Raw genomic sequence first — 16900 nt, forward strand, 5'->3', positions numbered from 1 at the left:
CAAACAACAGTAAATTTAAAAAAAAATCATATTATTATTATTATTATTATTATTATTATTATTATTATTATTATTATTATTATTATTATTATTATTATTATTATTATTATTATTAAAAATCATATTATTATTATTATTATTATTATTATTATTATTATACATACATACATAAGTAAATAAATAAATAAAAAAGAAGCATCAATATCAGTCATGGAAAGATCATGGACATTTTTATAGCAATTTCAGGGGTATGAAAATGTATCGTATACTAGGAATGACTCGGATCCCAAAGGGGGAATTGTGGAATTGAGCCGAGCGTGTTCATGAGTTTAGAAACTGAACGTCAGGGTCTAGAATGTTAGTTAGCTTACACAGGTAAGGGGTGATGATCCGTAATGAACACTGTACATGCCATCGGCCTTTTCACAGTGGGAAGCATGAGGTGGACATGGACTGGGTGTTGAACCCTTTAGCTCTTCTCAGGATCAAAGAGAACAAGACTAGCTGCATACAGCGATACTGCTATGGCTTCATGAGTGTGAATCATTTCAATCCTAATTGACTACATGAATAATCCTGACAATATTTACTCACTCTCACGTCATTCTAAATGGTTTTCTGCTGTTGAAAACAAAAGGAGTGTGAACGTGATTTGAGAACTGCAACACACTGCAAAATTTTCAGAATGTTCATCACACAGAATTACTGTATGACTTCATGAATGAAGTGCACTAGTCATATGCAGCATTTACTTGATACTTTCATGCTGCTTTGGTGCTTTTATGTCTTTTTTGGAGCGTTCAGCCCCTGGCCACTGTCTGCTTTCAGTGTATAGAAAATAGAAGCGTGAACATTGTTAAACTTCTTTGTGTTTCACAGTCAAAAGAAAGTCTTACAGGTTTGAAACAGAGTGAGGGTGAGTAAATGATGACAGGATTTGTATTTCTGGATGAAGCAATTCAGGTTTTGTCCTTTATATTGCTATTTCTGACACTCTTTCCCTTCTAGCCCTATTTAAAGTGTCTGTGTGTAGCAGGGTTTATTTGGAATGAACAAAATGAGCAGAATATACAGAGGAAACATTTTCCCCCTGACTGCTCAAGCTAAACTAACTCCATTGCCCAGTTGGTCTCGGTCTTTCACAATGACAGTTATAGAATATATATTTGACTGTTAGACCTTTTCCATTATGTAAAAACAAGCAGCACTTTAAGTTGCACGATTAATCCATTAGCAATGAAACCTCACACCGTAGAGTGTGCTGAAAACCAGAAAAATTATATGTAAACCATTCTCTATGTGTAAAGCTGACATAAATCACTATTTACCCTATTTATATTTCTGAGTTTATTGATTGATTGATTGATTTATGACAACAACAACAACAACAAGAATAATAATGAAATTATTTATATACTTTACACTGTATCACAGACTGCCAGATACAGTAGTATTATTATTGTAATATTATACTGTGTGTGTGTGTGTGTGTGTGTGTGTGTTTCCGGTGAGTGGTAGGTTTAGGTGTAGGGTTGGTGTAGTAGGGCAATAGCACATACAGTTTGTACAGTATAAAAACCATTATGCCTATGGGATGTCCCCACTTTTCACAAAAACAAACCTGAGTGTGTGTGTGTGTGTGTGTACATGTTTTTCTTTACTGGTGGGGAATTAAAACCTGAATACACACACCAACTCATGTGGACTTGTGTCACCGTGGGGACCTAAATTGAGGTCCCCATGGGTACAAAAGTTTATCAATTATACAGAATGAGATTTTTTGAGATTGTAAAAATGCAGAAAGTTTTCTGTGAGGGCTAGGTTTAGGTGTAGGGCGATAGAAAATACAGTTTGTACAGTATAAAAACCATTACGCCTATGGGGAGTCCCCATAAACCACCAATACCAACGTTTGTGTGTGTGTGTGTACCTGTTTTTCTATTCTGGTGGGGACTTAAACCTGAATACACACAGACTCATGGGGACTCGTGTCACGGTGGGGACCTAAATTGAGGTCCCCATGGGTAAACAAGCTAATAAATCACACAGAATGAAGATTTTTGAAAATCTAAAAATGCAGAAAGTTTCCTGTGAGGGGTAGGTTTAGGGGTAGGGTTGGTGTAGGGCAATAGAATATACGGTCTGTACAGTAGAAAAAGCATTACGCCTATGGAGAGTCCCCACAAGGATAGCTGACCAGACATGTGTATGTGTGTGTGTGTGTGTGTGTGTGTGATTTTTGCATTTTGTCTACTTATATGTCATGGTGCAAACTGTTCTGAGTGCTTCATTTGACTTTTTAAATGTTCCCACAACCAAAAAAAAAAAAAGTTAGCTGGGTTGGATATATTCATGAATGTACTGCTGTTATACACAAGATCAAATGAATGATATACTTCACACTGTATCACAGACTGCTAGGTACAGTAGTTTTGCCTCTGCAAATCACTGTAAGATCAGCAACAGAGTAACTCTTTAGTTTTTCCTAAGGGAATTTCAGTTGTAGCACCATAGATAAAATTATAAAATAGGTCCTTATAAAAGGTCCTATTGTGACAACAGCATGTCAGCCTGCCAGTCAAGATCTCAGTTTCAAAGCAAAAGCAGTGGGGCTGAGCCCCCGTTTGAGTCCGCTCAAAATCCAATCACGTAGCCTGTATGCTACAAGAATCCCAAAATTTTTCCGTTTGCACTTATCTGTCAGTGGGATTCTGTAATACATCAGATATACAGTGGCCCCTAAAGTATATGGACGCTTAAGCCACACTTATGAATGTCATTGCATTAGATCAAACTCAGATTTTCAGCATCATGCATTTTAATGTTTAAAATGCATCAGACTGTCAATCAACCATCTGTGGGCGGAACCTGGGCATCCACTAGACTTAGAAAATAATTTAATATTTTCATGCATTCCACAAAAATGCCTGTGAGGTTTCAATTTAAGCATGAGAGCTAATCTAGTTGATGCAATAAACCTCATATTCTGATGAGTTACATGTTTATCACACTGGATGCTGTATATTAATTCATATTTACAGTTCTGTCAAGTCTTGTTGATTTTCAGTCTTTCTTCCGTACCTTTAAATATCACTCTGAACTTGCCCTTTCAGCCTAAATTGTAGCTGTCTAGAAATAAGTGCTGTCACTCAGATGGCTAAAGCTGATTTTTCTTGCTTTCTAATGTGAGAGTGATGATATAGTCGCTCACATATTACAGCAGAACTGAGTTCATCTTTAGTCATGCTTGAGTAAGGCAGCCCACAGCTTAAGGACTTTTCTATAGTATTTTACTATTTATATATTTGACAGTAAACTGCAACAGAACTGATAATGCTTTAGTTCTGCACACCATTATAGATGGATTTTTCCATCGGCTTTTGGATTATTGCAGAAAATAAGCTCTGTGACGAAACAAAGGTTTGTGGTTCTTACACATTTTGTTCATCGTTATAATATTCACAAATGAACACAGCTTTTACGAATTTTGAAGCCCACAGTAAATATAATTGTCAGGAGTAAAAAGCTAAATGTGGGATATAAAGAAACTACACCACATTCACATGACCTCAACGTCACCAGCATTACGCTTCCGACAACTCTTTCAGTCTAAATTCCAATCACGTAGCCTGTATGCTACAAGAATCCCAAAATTTTTCAGTTTGCACTTATCTGTCAGTGGGATTCTGTAATACATCAGATATACAGTGGCCCCTAAAGTATATGGACACTTAAGCCACACTTATGAATGTCATTGCATTAGATCAAACTCAGATTTTCAGCATCATGCATTTTAATGTTTAAAATTGATCAGACTGTCAATCAACCATCTGTGGGCGGAACCTGGGCATCCACTAGACTTAGAAAATAATTTCATATTTTCATGCATTCCACAAAAATGCCTGTGAGGTTTCAATTTAAGCATGAGAGCTAATCTAGTTGATGCAATAAACCTCATATTCTGATGAGTTACATGTTTATCACACTGGATGCTGTATATTAATTCATATTTACAGTTCTGTCAAGTCTTGTTGATTTTCAGTCGTTCTTCCGTACCTTTAAATGTCACTCTGAACTTGCCCTTTCAGCCTAAATTGTAGCTGTCTAGAAATACGTGCTGTCACTCAGATGGCTAAAGCTGATTTTTCTTGCTTTCTAATGTGAGAGTGATGATATAGTCGTTCACATATTACAGCAGAACTGAGTTCATCTTTAGTCATGCTTGAGTAAGGCAGCCCACAGCTTAAGGACTTTTCTATAGTATTTTACTATTTATATATTTGTCAGTAAACTGCAACAGAACTGATAATGCTTTAGTTCTGCACACCATTATAGATGGATTTTTCCATCGGCTTTTGGATTATTGCAGAAAATAAGCTCTGTGACGAAACAAAGGTTTGTGGTTCTTACACATTTTGTTCATCGTTATAATATTCACAAATGAACACAGCTTTTACGAATTTTGAAGCCCACAGTAAATATAATTGTCAGGAGTAAAAAGCTAAATGTGGGATATAAAGAAACTACACCACATTCACATGACCTCAACGTCACCAGCATTACGCTTCCGACAACTCTTTCAGTCTAAATTTAAAAGAAATTTTCCCTGAAAGTTTGAGTTTGCAAAAGCATGATTATAAACACAATGTGGCTGTGAAAGAGTCTAATGAGACTAATGAGAAAATGAGTTTTCCAGTTCAGTATGATTGATGTTTAATATCCCAGATTAGCTCTATAGTCACATTTAGCTACTTGTTAGCAACCACCCTTTTCTAGGCAAACAATATGGGTGTATTACTTATGTATTTTATGTCGTAGAATAAAACATGGAAATATCTTGAGCTTGTGTTTACCAGAGACCTTATTTTAGGCATTACTGAAATAAGTAATTGTTCTTCCGTACCTTTAAATGTCACTCTGAACTTGCCCTTTCAGCCTAAATTGTAGCTGTCTAGAAATACGTGCTGTCACTCAGATGGCTAAAGCTGATTTTTCTTGCTTTCTAATGTGAGAGTGATGATATAGTCGTTCACATATTACAGCAGAACTGAGTTCATCTTTAGTCATGCTTGAGTAAGGCAGCCCACAGCTTAAGGACTTTTCTATAGTATTTTACTATTTATATATTTGTCAGTAAACTGCAACAGAACTGATAATGCTTTAGTTCTGCACACCATTATAGATGGATTTTTCCATCGGCTTTTGGATTATTGCAGAAAATAAGCTCTGTGACGAAACAAAGGTTTGTGGTTCTTACACATTTTGTTCATCGTTATAATATTCACAAATGAACACAGCTTTTACGAATTTTGAAGCCCACAGTAAATATAATTGTCAGGAGTAAAAAGCTAAATGTGGGATATAAAGAAACTACACCACATTCACATGACCTCAACGTCACCAGCATTACGCTTCCGACAACTCTTTCAGTCTAAATTTAAAAGAAATTTTCCCTGAAAGTTTGAGTTTGCAAAAGCATGATTATAAACACAATGTGGCTGTGAAAGAGTCTAATGAGACTAATGAGAAAATGAGTTTTCCAGTTCAGTATGATGGTGTTTAATATCCCAGATTAGCTCTATAGTCACATTTAGCTACTTGTTAGCAACCACCCTTTTCAAGGCAAACAATATGGGTGTATTACTTGTGTATTTTATGTCGTAGAATAAAACATGGAAATATCTTGAGCTTGTGTTTACCAGAGACCTTATTTTAGGCATTACTGAAATAAGTAATTATTGAATTTATTGAATATATTGTAATTATTGAATACAGGACAATTGAGTCAGAAGTGCTAAAATGCCAACTTACAGAAGGTATACTTAAATACCAAGTTCTGTCATGAAACTCTAGATGACGCCGGCTATAGGTCCTTAACGTAACTGATAATATTCTTTGCACTAAATGACTTGTCACAAGCTGATTGGTTCCCGTTGCATACACAGGCGATGAGCTTGCTGCTTTACATTTAAATGGCTGATTAGCATTCGCTTGAGCATTGCAGCGTGCTTATAGAGTTCCTCTGAAACCCTCCACCTTCCCCAGCTCCACCTGTAAATATCTGCTACGGGTCATTTTATATGCTATTTGTGCAGCAGCATGTCTTAAATACTCACAGCACCATATCGGCTTATGTATTGGCAGTAGCAAGTTCCTGTACTTGCTTGCTGCAGCAGCAGCAGCAATAATCTACAAATACAGCAATAACCAACAGCAGCAGCAGCGTAGCAGATCTATTCCACCAAGACCAAATATATTAACATTGTCATATCCATTACCATGCTAAAATCTTCAGAAAAATCTCATGATAGAACTAAGAATGTTTCAGGAAACACGTATTAAGGATAAGATATAGCTTAAGGTATAACTTAAGAACGATGCAGCGTTAAGGTTTCGGGAAACGCAGCCCAGAGCTGTTTTTGACAAGGTAAAGGGTGTTGTTTTACATGACCATTGAGCAATTTTAACCAAAGTATGTTACAGACATTTTATGAAGACCCTAAAGAATCATACTAACTTGAGGAAAATGGGCATCCGATGTCCCCTTTAAAAAGTGTGGAATTTGAACAGTACAAAAATTGCAAGGTCTACATGGAGGCCTTAAACCAAAATCACTTCATGACATTTTAATCCAAAGACCTGTTCAGGATTTTCAGATGTTACATTTTTATTTAAGTTTCTTATCGCTGAAAGTCTTATAAATGAATGCCGCTGGTGAGGTAGGAATTTGAGCAATAGTTACTCCACTAAATATTCAGGCGCTCCGAGCACTTGGGTGCATGCCAGACTCTGAGAGAATTAAGTTTGGGAATGACCTGAATTAATCAACCATGGTCTTTATTTAATTTAGAGGGGCAGGTCTGTAGATAGTGTTAAGCCCTCGTATGCCCATAGAGGCTTATCGCATTGCCCTTATTATATGTGCAGCATACCGTAATCCAAAAAAGCTGTGTTTCACACCAGTATCCCATCTTTGAGTCAGAATCTCTCAATTTATGGCATTCTTTTCTCTAGGCAGAGCAAGATAATGGACACCCTCTTCCGGCATTCGCTAATCTCCACATTGAGGTGCTTGATGAGAACAATCAGACGCCGTACTTCCAGGTGGCCACTTATCATGGATTCATCTCAGAGGCTGCTCCGCTGGGCACCACTATCTCGAGCAGTGCCAATCTCTCCACCCCCCTCGCCATTATCGCCCTGGATAACGACATTGAGGAGGTGAGGAGTCTCTCTTTCTGTGCTCGTGCTCAGACGGCAATCACTTTCACGTGTCCTGAGGGATATGTGTGTGTATAGAAATGTTCCTCTGAAGTTAACCAAAGCTCCTGCTCTATGGAGCGTTTAGAAAAGCGAATTAAAATTGAAAAGAGCATCAGAGATACAGTCTTGGAGGCTCGCACTTAGAGACTTATTGGGGAGGTGCTTACACTGCGCTAATGTTCTCTGGAGTGTTCACTCTTTGCAATTATCTCTGCTTTATAGATGGCAAAGGCAAAGTACTTAGAACATAGCGAACTCTGCTATGACAGTCGCCTTCTGCTTTAAAGGGACAGTGCAGCCAAAAATGAAAATTCTATCAGTCACCCTCAAGTCATTCTAAATAAGTGGAACACAAAAGAAGATATTTTGAAGAATGTTCATGCTGCTCTTTTCCATGCTACGTCTCTCATAAACTTTTATACTAGTATTGTGTATGCTACTCGTCAAAAGTTTGGAATAAATAGGATTGTTTTAATGGTTTTGGAAGAAGTCTCTTTTGTCACCAATGCTGCATTTATTTGATCAAAATACAGTAAAAACAGTATTATCATAAATATTATATAACTGTTTTCTTTTGCAATATGTTGTAATATAATTTATTCCTGTGATGGGAAAGCTGAATTTTCAGCTTAATTAATCCAGTCTTCAGTGTTACACGATCTTTCACAAACCAGTAATTATTGCTGGTGCTAGAATGGTTCTTATTATTTACAAAATTGAAAACAGTTTTTAATGCTTAATATATATATATTTTTTTTTGGAAAACTACTTTGATGAATAGAAAGATTGATGTGATATTATACATTTAAAAAATATATTATTATTTACTGTCACTTTTGATCAATTTAATGTGTACTTGCTGAATAAAAGTATTATTATTATTGTTATGGTTATTATTTATTTTTTATTACTTTTTAATGATAGCGTATGAATGGTAGTGTATCACAAAAGCAGCAAAACTGCTTTCAACTTCAGCAAAGTTTTCAACTGAGAAATGTTTCTTGAGCACCAAATTAATGCTTTCTGAAGGATCATGTGACATAAAGTAACAGCTGCTGAAAACCCAGCTATGCCACCACAGGGAAAAAAAAACAAAAAAAACAACATTTTGTAAATATTATTATTATTGTTATGGTTATTATTTATTTTTTATTACTTTTTAATGATAGTGTATGGATGGTAGTGTATCACAAAAGCAGCAAAACTGCTTTCAACTTCAGCAAAGTTTTCAACTGAGAAATGTTTCTTGAGCACCAAATTAATGCTTTCTGAAGGATCATGTGACATAAAGTAACAGCTGCTGAAAACCCAGCTATGCCACCACAGGGAAAAAAAAACAAAAAAAACAACATTTTGTAAAATATCTTCTTTTATGTTTCATGAAAGAAATAGTCGTACAAGTTTGAAATGACATAAGGTTGAGTAAACAACGTCAGAATTTTTATTTATGGGTGAACTGTCTCTTTAATCCCATCAGTCTTAGAAATGGAAAACACTCTAATGTCAAGCATATGTTTTGTCTCCCATCTAAAGCTGAATCTCGGTGATGTGCCTGTAGGTATTAATGAAATTAGTGATAGATGTGTGAAGTGAAAAGCCCTTGTTTGCCTTCTCTCTCTTTCTCAATGTTGCTGTGCTGTCTTTTTGTATCATTCAATTTGCTTAATGCTTTGCATGATTATTGCCCTGCGTCTTGTTTATTGATTTTCATTTACATTTTGGGCAGACTGGCAACTGATCTAATGTATCTCATTAATAATTTGGTAAATTTGGAGGACTGTGGTCAAACAACATGAGTGTTTAATCTGCAGTGAGTTATTTGTGTGCTACTAAGTGTACTTGCAATAATAATAATATTTTTATATTCATATTAATTTAATATTTAATATTTATACTTATTTAGCATTGGCCAGATAGTCCTTCCTTAAACTTTTACACTGTTAATGAAGTGGTTCAAACAAACAGCAATGATTTGATAGCATCAAAACCATACATTTTACATTATTTTACTGTAAAATTATATATAAAGTTATGTTTTTTCACCATTTATGGTGAGGTAACTTAAAGTTATCCAATTAATAGGTTTTTACTGTAGCAATTTTTACTATAGCATGTTTACTGTTTTTTTCCCGGTTTTTCTTAATGAAATATATTTGCTACGTATTATTTATGTTTCCTTAAAAAGGGAAATGCATTGACAACTTATGCACTTTATTTTGCAATTAATACTCAGGCACAAATATATGTGCTGCATACTTTTCAAGAGGTCAGCAGCAGTGTCTGTACCCGCATAATGCACAGTGTAGCATGAAAAATTATTGTACTGCAAGGGCGTAATGGCTGATTTAATAGTCTCCAGGTTGTAGAACTGGAGAAATTTCAGCAGGTATAAACGGCAAACAGCTCCTATAGATAATGATGGGAATGAGAGCACCACATGATATACCAGCATTCATATAGATTACACAATCTGGATTGTTTTTAATCAGCATAGTGACAATTAATTGACAGTGAAAATTATTATTATTTTTTTTTTAATTGATCAAACGTGACAGAAAAGATGGTTATAATGTTACAAATGATTTATTTCAAATAAAATCTGTTATTTATAGCCTTCTATTAATCAAATAATCTTGGGGAAAAAAATCCACCATTTTCACAAAAATAATAAGCAGCAAAAACTATTTTTAATATTGATAAAAATAAGAACTATGGAGCCCCGCACATGACATGCAATAAAAAAATAAATAAACCGTGCGCACGATTTACTAATTCGTTCCCTCGATGTACTAAAACGTGCACAGGATTACTATTTCGTTCCCTCGATTTGCTAAATCGTGCGCACATTTTACGAATTCGTTCTCTCGATTTATAAACTGTGTGCATGATTTAGCAAATTGAGGGAACGAATTAGTAAATTGTGTGCACAATTTATAAATCGAGGGAACGAAATAGTAAATCGTGCACACGAGTTAGCCTACTATTTTTTTCCTGCATGCCATGTGCGGGGCTCCGTAAAGAACAATTATTAATTATTGATCAATTATATAGCAAATCAATATATTAGAATTATTAGAATGGGTCATGTGACAGATTGGAGTAAAAATTCTGCTTTGTCATAACAAGAATAAATTACATTTAAAATATATTCAAATATAAAACAATTTTAAATTGTAATAATATTTCACAATATTACTGCTTTACTGTATTTTTGATCATAATAAATGCATCTTTGGTGGGCATAAGCGACGTCTTTGAAAAACATTAGAAAAACCTTCTTATTCCAAACGTTTGGTAGTGTACATGATAACATTATGTTTTATCTCAGTGCCGATACAACACTTTAATGCCACAAATGCTTTATTTTTGCACATTTCATAAGCACGAAAGTGAATTTTCAGCTGCTAGCTGAGTCTTGGAATGCTGTTGCTCTTGTATAATCTCTTTAGATATTTATGATCCTTATTAATTTATTTTAACATTTCAGATATCAGTGTCTTAAACTTCACAAGTTGGTGCTTCTGAAATTTCTTTTAGAAGGTTTTGAGTTGTTTATCTCTCGTTTGACTGGAGTTCTCCCTTATAAAGTGTGTTTCTCTAATGCACTGGATTTTATGAGCGTTTTTCCCATCCTTAGCAATTTATATAGTCAAATTCCCAGCATGCTCTATCTTCTGATGTCTCTGCCTTCTGACACGGGAACTTACGGTGATTTATTTCCACTGCAGACGAAAGATCCCATGGTGCACATCTCTCTGGACAACTACAACAGCATCTTTGCAGTGACGCCCAGTGGGATCGCACGCTACCTGACACTACTGAGGCCCGTGGACCATGAAGAACAGCCGAGTTATGCCTTCACGGTAAGGGCTCCATGCCACCTTTCCTTGACAAGCCTGCTTAGCTCTGTCTCTGTCACTGCGGCTTGCAGCTTTCATGTCAAGGACTTTGTCTAAACTTGCTTCACCACACACTACTTGATTTTTCGCTCCGGGGTTATTTTTAAAACTGCACACTCCACTAAAGGAATTCTGATCAAGTGCAAGCCATGCGGTCGTATAGATTCTCTATGACAAGTGGCTCTTCTTAAGTACGTGATGTGGGACAATGACAAATGACAAGATATACAGTATTTTTAAAGAAATCTAGTTGAAAGCACGTGTACCAAGTTCTTATAAATGTAGTCTTTGTATTCATCTTGTTTTCAAGAGGTTTTGAAAGTCATTTATATCAATATAGTCCATATATCGTGTAGACAGAAGTGTTTATTTTCTCAAAAATGTATAATATTTTAACAGAACTGCTTCACTTTTTATCTAAGAAATAATGGCACACTTTACAATAAGGTTTATTAGTTAACGTTAATTAATGCATTCACTTATATTAACTAACAATGAGCAATACATTTGTTGGAGTATTTATTAATCTTTGTTAACATTAATAAAAGTACAACTCTTCATATTTGGTTCATTTGAGCTCAGGTGCATTCATTAATATTAACATATACAATTTTGGATTTTAATAATATATTACTACATATTGCAATTTATATGATCTAGGATTAATAAATGCTTTACAATATTTTTCATTGTTAGTTTATGTTAACTAATGTAGTTAGCTAAGGTTAATAAAATGAACCTTATTGTAAAGTGTTACTGAAATAATTACAAAATGTTATGTCAAACTACTTGATAACATTTTATTTCCAAGAATTTCATCCATTTAAATCTTTTTAATGAGACTTTTTTTTTCTTAATTCTGATATCAGAAAAGTTGTATCTTACATTTTGCACTTGATCTCCACCCAGAAACAGACCATTCATTTTGTTTTTTTATGTATTTATATATACTCAATATATAGTGTGTTTTTTAAAATAAATTAATTGATCAACTTAAAAGTCCTTGACATTGACCATTTAACTTAATTTTATGTATGTACAGTATGCATGCATGCATGTATGTATTCATTTATTTTTTGGTTATTTAGATGCAATACAGATATTTGGCCCTGTGATTGCAGGCAATCTTTTTACCAGAGAGACTATAATTAACAACATCAAAAAATTACAACAAAAACATAATATGTTTTGAGCGGGTAACTGTCTCCCACTGTTGTATTGATTCATTGAAAATTATTGTTTTAAAATGCATAACATTACCAAAGTTCGGTGGCACTGACATTCGGCATAATGATTGTTAGATATCCTACCAAAGATCTTAACACAAATTTTCCATACTGCAGCTTTCAGTAGTGTTAGTTACAATGCTGAATATCACAATGCTGCATCAGGTCACATGGACAATGCAGAGCACTGCAGTCATGCCATCAGTAATTCTCTCAGGGTCCTGCTATACAATTCACACAAAAGCACCATATTTCCCTGCCTATCTACCGTACTGCACAACAGAGATATGCAGATCTCAATTTGGTGCCATGTAGGCGATTGCTGTTTTCCCCACATTTTTACTTGGCGGTGAATGGATTTGAATTAACGCTGAGCACGTTGTTGGAGTATTAATCTTTGTTAACATTAATAAAAGTACAACTCTTCATATTTGGTTCATTTGAGCTCAGGTGCATTCATTAATATTAACATATACAATTTTGGATTTTAATAATATATTACTACATATTGCAATTTATATGATCTAGGATTAATAAATGCTTTACAAGTATTTTTCATTGTTAGTTTATGTTAACTAATGTAGTTAGCTAAGGTTAATAAAATGAACCTTATTGTAAAGTGTTACTGAAATAATTACAAAATGTTATGTCAAACTACTTGATAACATTTTATTTCCAAGAATTTCATCCATTTAAATCTTTTTAATGAGACTTTTTTTTTCTTAATTCTGATATCAGAAAAGTTGTATCTTACATTTTGCACTTGATCTCCACCCAGAAACAGACCATTCATTTTGTTTTTTTATGTATTTATATATACTCAATATATAGTGTGTTTTTTAAAATAAATTAATTGATCAACTTAAAAGTCCTTGACATTGACCATTTAACTTAATTTTATGTATGTACAGTATGCATGCATGCATGTATGTATTCATTTATTTTTTGGTTATTTAGATGCAATACAGATATTTGGCCCTGTGATTGCAGGCAATCTTTTTACCAGAGAGACTATAATTAACAACATCAAAAAATTACAACAAAAACATAATATGTTTTGAGCGGGTAACTGTCTCCCACTGTTGTATTGATTCATTGAAAATTATTGTTTTAAAATGCATAACATTACCAAAGTTCGGTGGCACTGACATTCGGCATAATGATTGTTAGATATCCTACCAAAGATCTTAACACAAATTTTCCATACTGCAGCTTTCAGTAGTGTTAGTTACAATGCTGAATATCACAATGCTGCATCAGGTCACATGGACAATGCAGAGCACTGCAGTCATGCCATCAGTAATTCTCTCAGGGTCCTGCTATACAATTCACACAAAAGCACCATATTTCCCTGCCTATCTACCGTACTGCACAACAGAGATATGCAGATCTCAATTTGGTGCCATGTAGGCGATTGCTGTTTTCCCCACATTTTTACTTGGCGGTGAATGGATTTGAATTAACGCTGAGCACGTCCATGGTTATTTTAGTCTCTGACATATATTACAGTGATACAGTGGAGTGTATTATAGTGCTGTCGGCCTGTTAATGAGATAGAACAATGGTATTTTTAGGACCAGGGAAATTATGGAAGTGTGTGTCATACTATTATGACCTACACAAAGAATACCCAAGTGCATCTCCCTGGTTAATGGAAATACGTTTGCTGGAATTGTGTGTTGGCGCACTTACTTGTCAATACATGCTTAACATTTTTAGCACCATTTTCTACAAAGCCAGAATATTTAATGTATTGTAAAAGGATTTTCTGAGCAATTGTATGCAATTATTATTATTATTATTTTAGTTTGGTGTAGTGAAGTAGCTGACTAACCTGACAATCATTTTATAAATATAAGGCATTATGATAATATGTATCCTAATTAAACTATAGGATAATCTGTTAAATTAATTATACCTTATAATAATAAGCTTAACAAAAATATTCCTTGTTACATATTCCTGGTTATACCTTTAAAGTGTCTACTGCATTGTGACATTAACATTCTTTTTTTCATTTGTATTTTTGTGTGAATATTTATTAAATGTTAGTGCTAGAAATTATAACTAAATCAAACAACTTCATTCAAATGCTTTTTTTAATCAAAAATCAAATCTGATAAAAAATTACAGTAAATAATTTTTTTATGTTACAAAAGATTTCTATTTTGAGTAAATTCTCCTCTTTTTAACTTTCCATCCTCAAAAAAATAATAAATTGCAGTAATATTTCACAGTATTACTGTTTCTACTGTATTTGTTTTTTATCTCAAAGCATAAGAGGATTCTTTCAAAAACATAAAAAATCTTATATTTTAAATAGTTTTTAATTTATGTCTGTCTGTCTGTCTATATACAGGGCCATCCTTATATATCATTATATTGTCCATCTGTCGTGTTTCTCTGCTAGCTGTTTTACCTGTTTTCCTGACAGTAGTAGTTACTAACCTTCCTTCTCAGCTGCGTATACACATGAAATAACTTATGCAGTAATGGTGCCTTTCAGTAATGCAGCTCACTTACTCTTACTGGAGACGTACGTCCTTGAATTTGTTTTTAAGCAGAAGGGACCGACATGAAGGACTCCACCTAAGCGGCACCCTGGAGCTAACTGAGATGTCTGAGCTGTCTAGTTAGACGTGCCAAACTTTGCACATGTGATAAGCTCAGCTCTTGAAGCGCCTCGCTGAAGTGATGTCGTGACTCTAGGATTGATTTCCCTCTTAAAGTTGGGTAACACTGTTTCTGTGCCAACAGCAGTTTCCAATTTCCCCATTATTTGTTGAAGTACAGTACACTCTAAACACTTCCTAATTTGCCATTTGTTGATGTCACAACTTTTTAATTAACTAGTTTCAGCCAAAACATTGTCCGACTTGATTCAAAATGATTCCTCAGTGTTGTATTTGATCAATCCAGATGTTTGGTTTTTTTTGGCTGTTTTTATTATTGCAGGAGCTTCAGCATCTTTATTAGAATGATACAGTGAAGAGGAGGCAGGAAATTGTGAGGGAGAGAGGAGTGACATAGGATAATTGCATTCCCCATGCCAGACGCAAACTTGCATCTACCATATGAGTGCCACAACTCTAACATGCACTCAAGTGCACAGGCTGTACCTGACAGATATCACTCAAATATGGAATCACATCTGTCTCTGTGACAGACTCACAGCAAACAACAGTGAGGGGAGCGGCCCATACTTCTTTTTAGCCAATCTGAACACACTCAGAATTATTTGGGTTTGTTAACATCATATTGACTGATATGTTTTTGGAGGTCAGGTTGTTGAGGAACAGAGTCTAGATTTAAGGCTCCAATAAACTCACAGCAATGTTCATTTCCGGTCTTCGCTTAGGGGTAAAAAGAAGTTTGAAATACGTTTGCAGCGGTATACTGTTTGCTTTTAATTAGAATTACTACTTCAGTTTCTACTATAAATAATTTCTCCACTGTGTTCATGGTTTTACATCTGATCTCAAAGGACTCAACAGAAGAAAGGAACCAGAAAAGCCACAGAGCCACACCTACCTATTGCGTAATCGCCACAGACCAATGGTCTTTTACGGAAATTTCAGTTTGGCAAGATGTTTCAAACTTTCTAAACGAATTCCAAACGTATATCATTTTGTCCTGATTTTGTTCAAAATGATGTCACACCAGTTCTTTCTTCAATTTCGCTGAAAATTTATGAGGGTCTTTTGATTTCACCAAACTAAATAATTCCAGCCCAGTTTAGAACAGGTTCAGAATGCTCATTCTCTATAGATTTGCGCATCGTGTGTGTGTGTGTGTGCGCACGCGCGTGTGTGTGAGAGAGAGAGAGAGAGAGAGAGACAGGGTCACATCACAGTGGAGTCAGCTGTCTTAACCGTGGCTTGTGTACTGCAAACACATACCAGCTTCCTCACTGTGTCTGTCACGCGACTCTGTTCCCCTTTCAGGCTTGAACTGATGGTAAAACTAATGACATTATTTACTGTCTTTACATTTATTTTGAAAGATGAAGCTCGCGATTATGATAAGGGGCGTTACATTTCCGACGAGTGCTTGCGATGTTCGGCCAATCACAATGCACTGGATCAGCTGGCCAATCAGAGCAGACTGCGCTTGTCGGAAGGAGGGACTTTGTAGAAAACGAAGCGCTTGAGAGAGGCGGGGCATAGAGGACCTACAATAATATACAGTATTTGAAAAATAATGTGTTTTTGGAACATTAAAGCATGTCAACATATTCTGTTACACCAAATACACAAAATAATGATCTTTAAAAAAAGCACCATATGACCCCTTTAAACAGAATTTAAATAACTCGTAACCAAAAATACTAAACAAAAAACAAGCACACATTACAAACCGGAAAAAAATTATGCACAATTTCACTTTGAAATCTTATGTATAAAATATTCAGGAAGAATGTTTGCAAGGAAACTATTTACACTACGTCTTATGCTAACTTAACAGCTGAATAAATAATACTAAAAAAAAAAAAAACACACACACAAAGAACAT

The 16900-nt window shown here is 34.9% G+C and overlaps 1 protein-coding gene across 1 annotated transcript in view; it reads left to right on the forward strand.

Annotated features, from left to right (window-relative positions):
* The window catches only part of pcdh15b (protocadherin-related 15b), a 215654-nt gene that overhangs the window by 82081 nt on the left and 116673 nt on the right, over positions 1 to 16900 (forward strand). The window contains exons 12-13 of the mRNA XM_016513238.1: positions 7015 to 7221; positions 10992 to 11126. Of these exons, the coding sequence (XP_016368724.1) occupies positions 7015 to 7221; positions 10992 to 11126 (342 nt within the window). The remainder of the gene's footprint in view (positions 1 to 7014; positions 7222 to 10991; positions 11127 to 16900) is intronic.

This window comes from Sinocyclocheilus rhinocerous, unplaced genomic scaffold, assembly GCF_001515625.1.
Source record: "Sinocyclocheilus rhinocerous isolate Xijiao unplaced genomic scaffold, SAMN03320098_v1.1 scaffold24, whole genome shotgun sequence".
Taxonomy (NCBI): Eukaryota; Metazoa; Chordata; class Actinopteri; order Cypriniformes; family Cyprinidae; genus Sinocyclocheilus; species Sinocyclocheilus rhinocerous.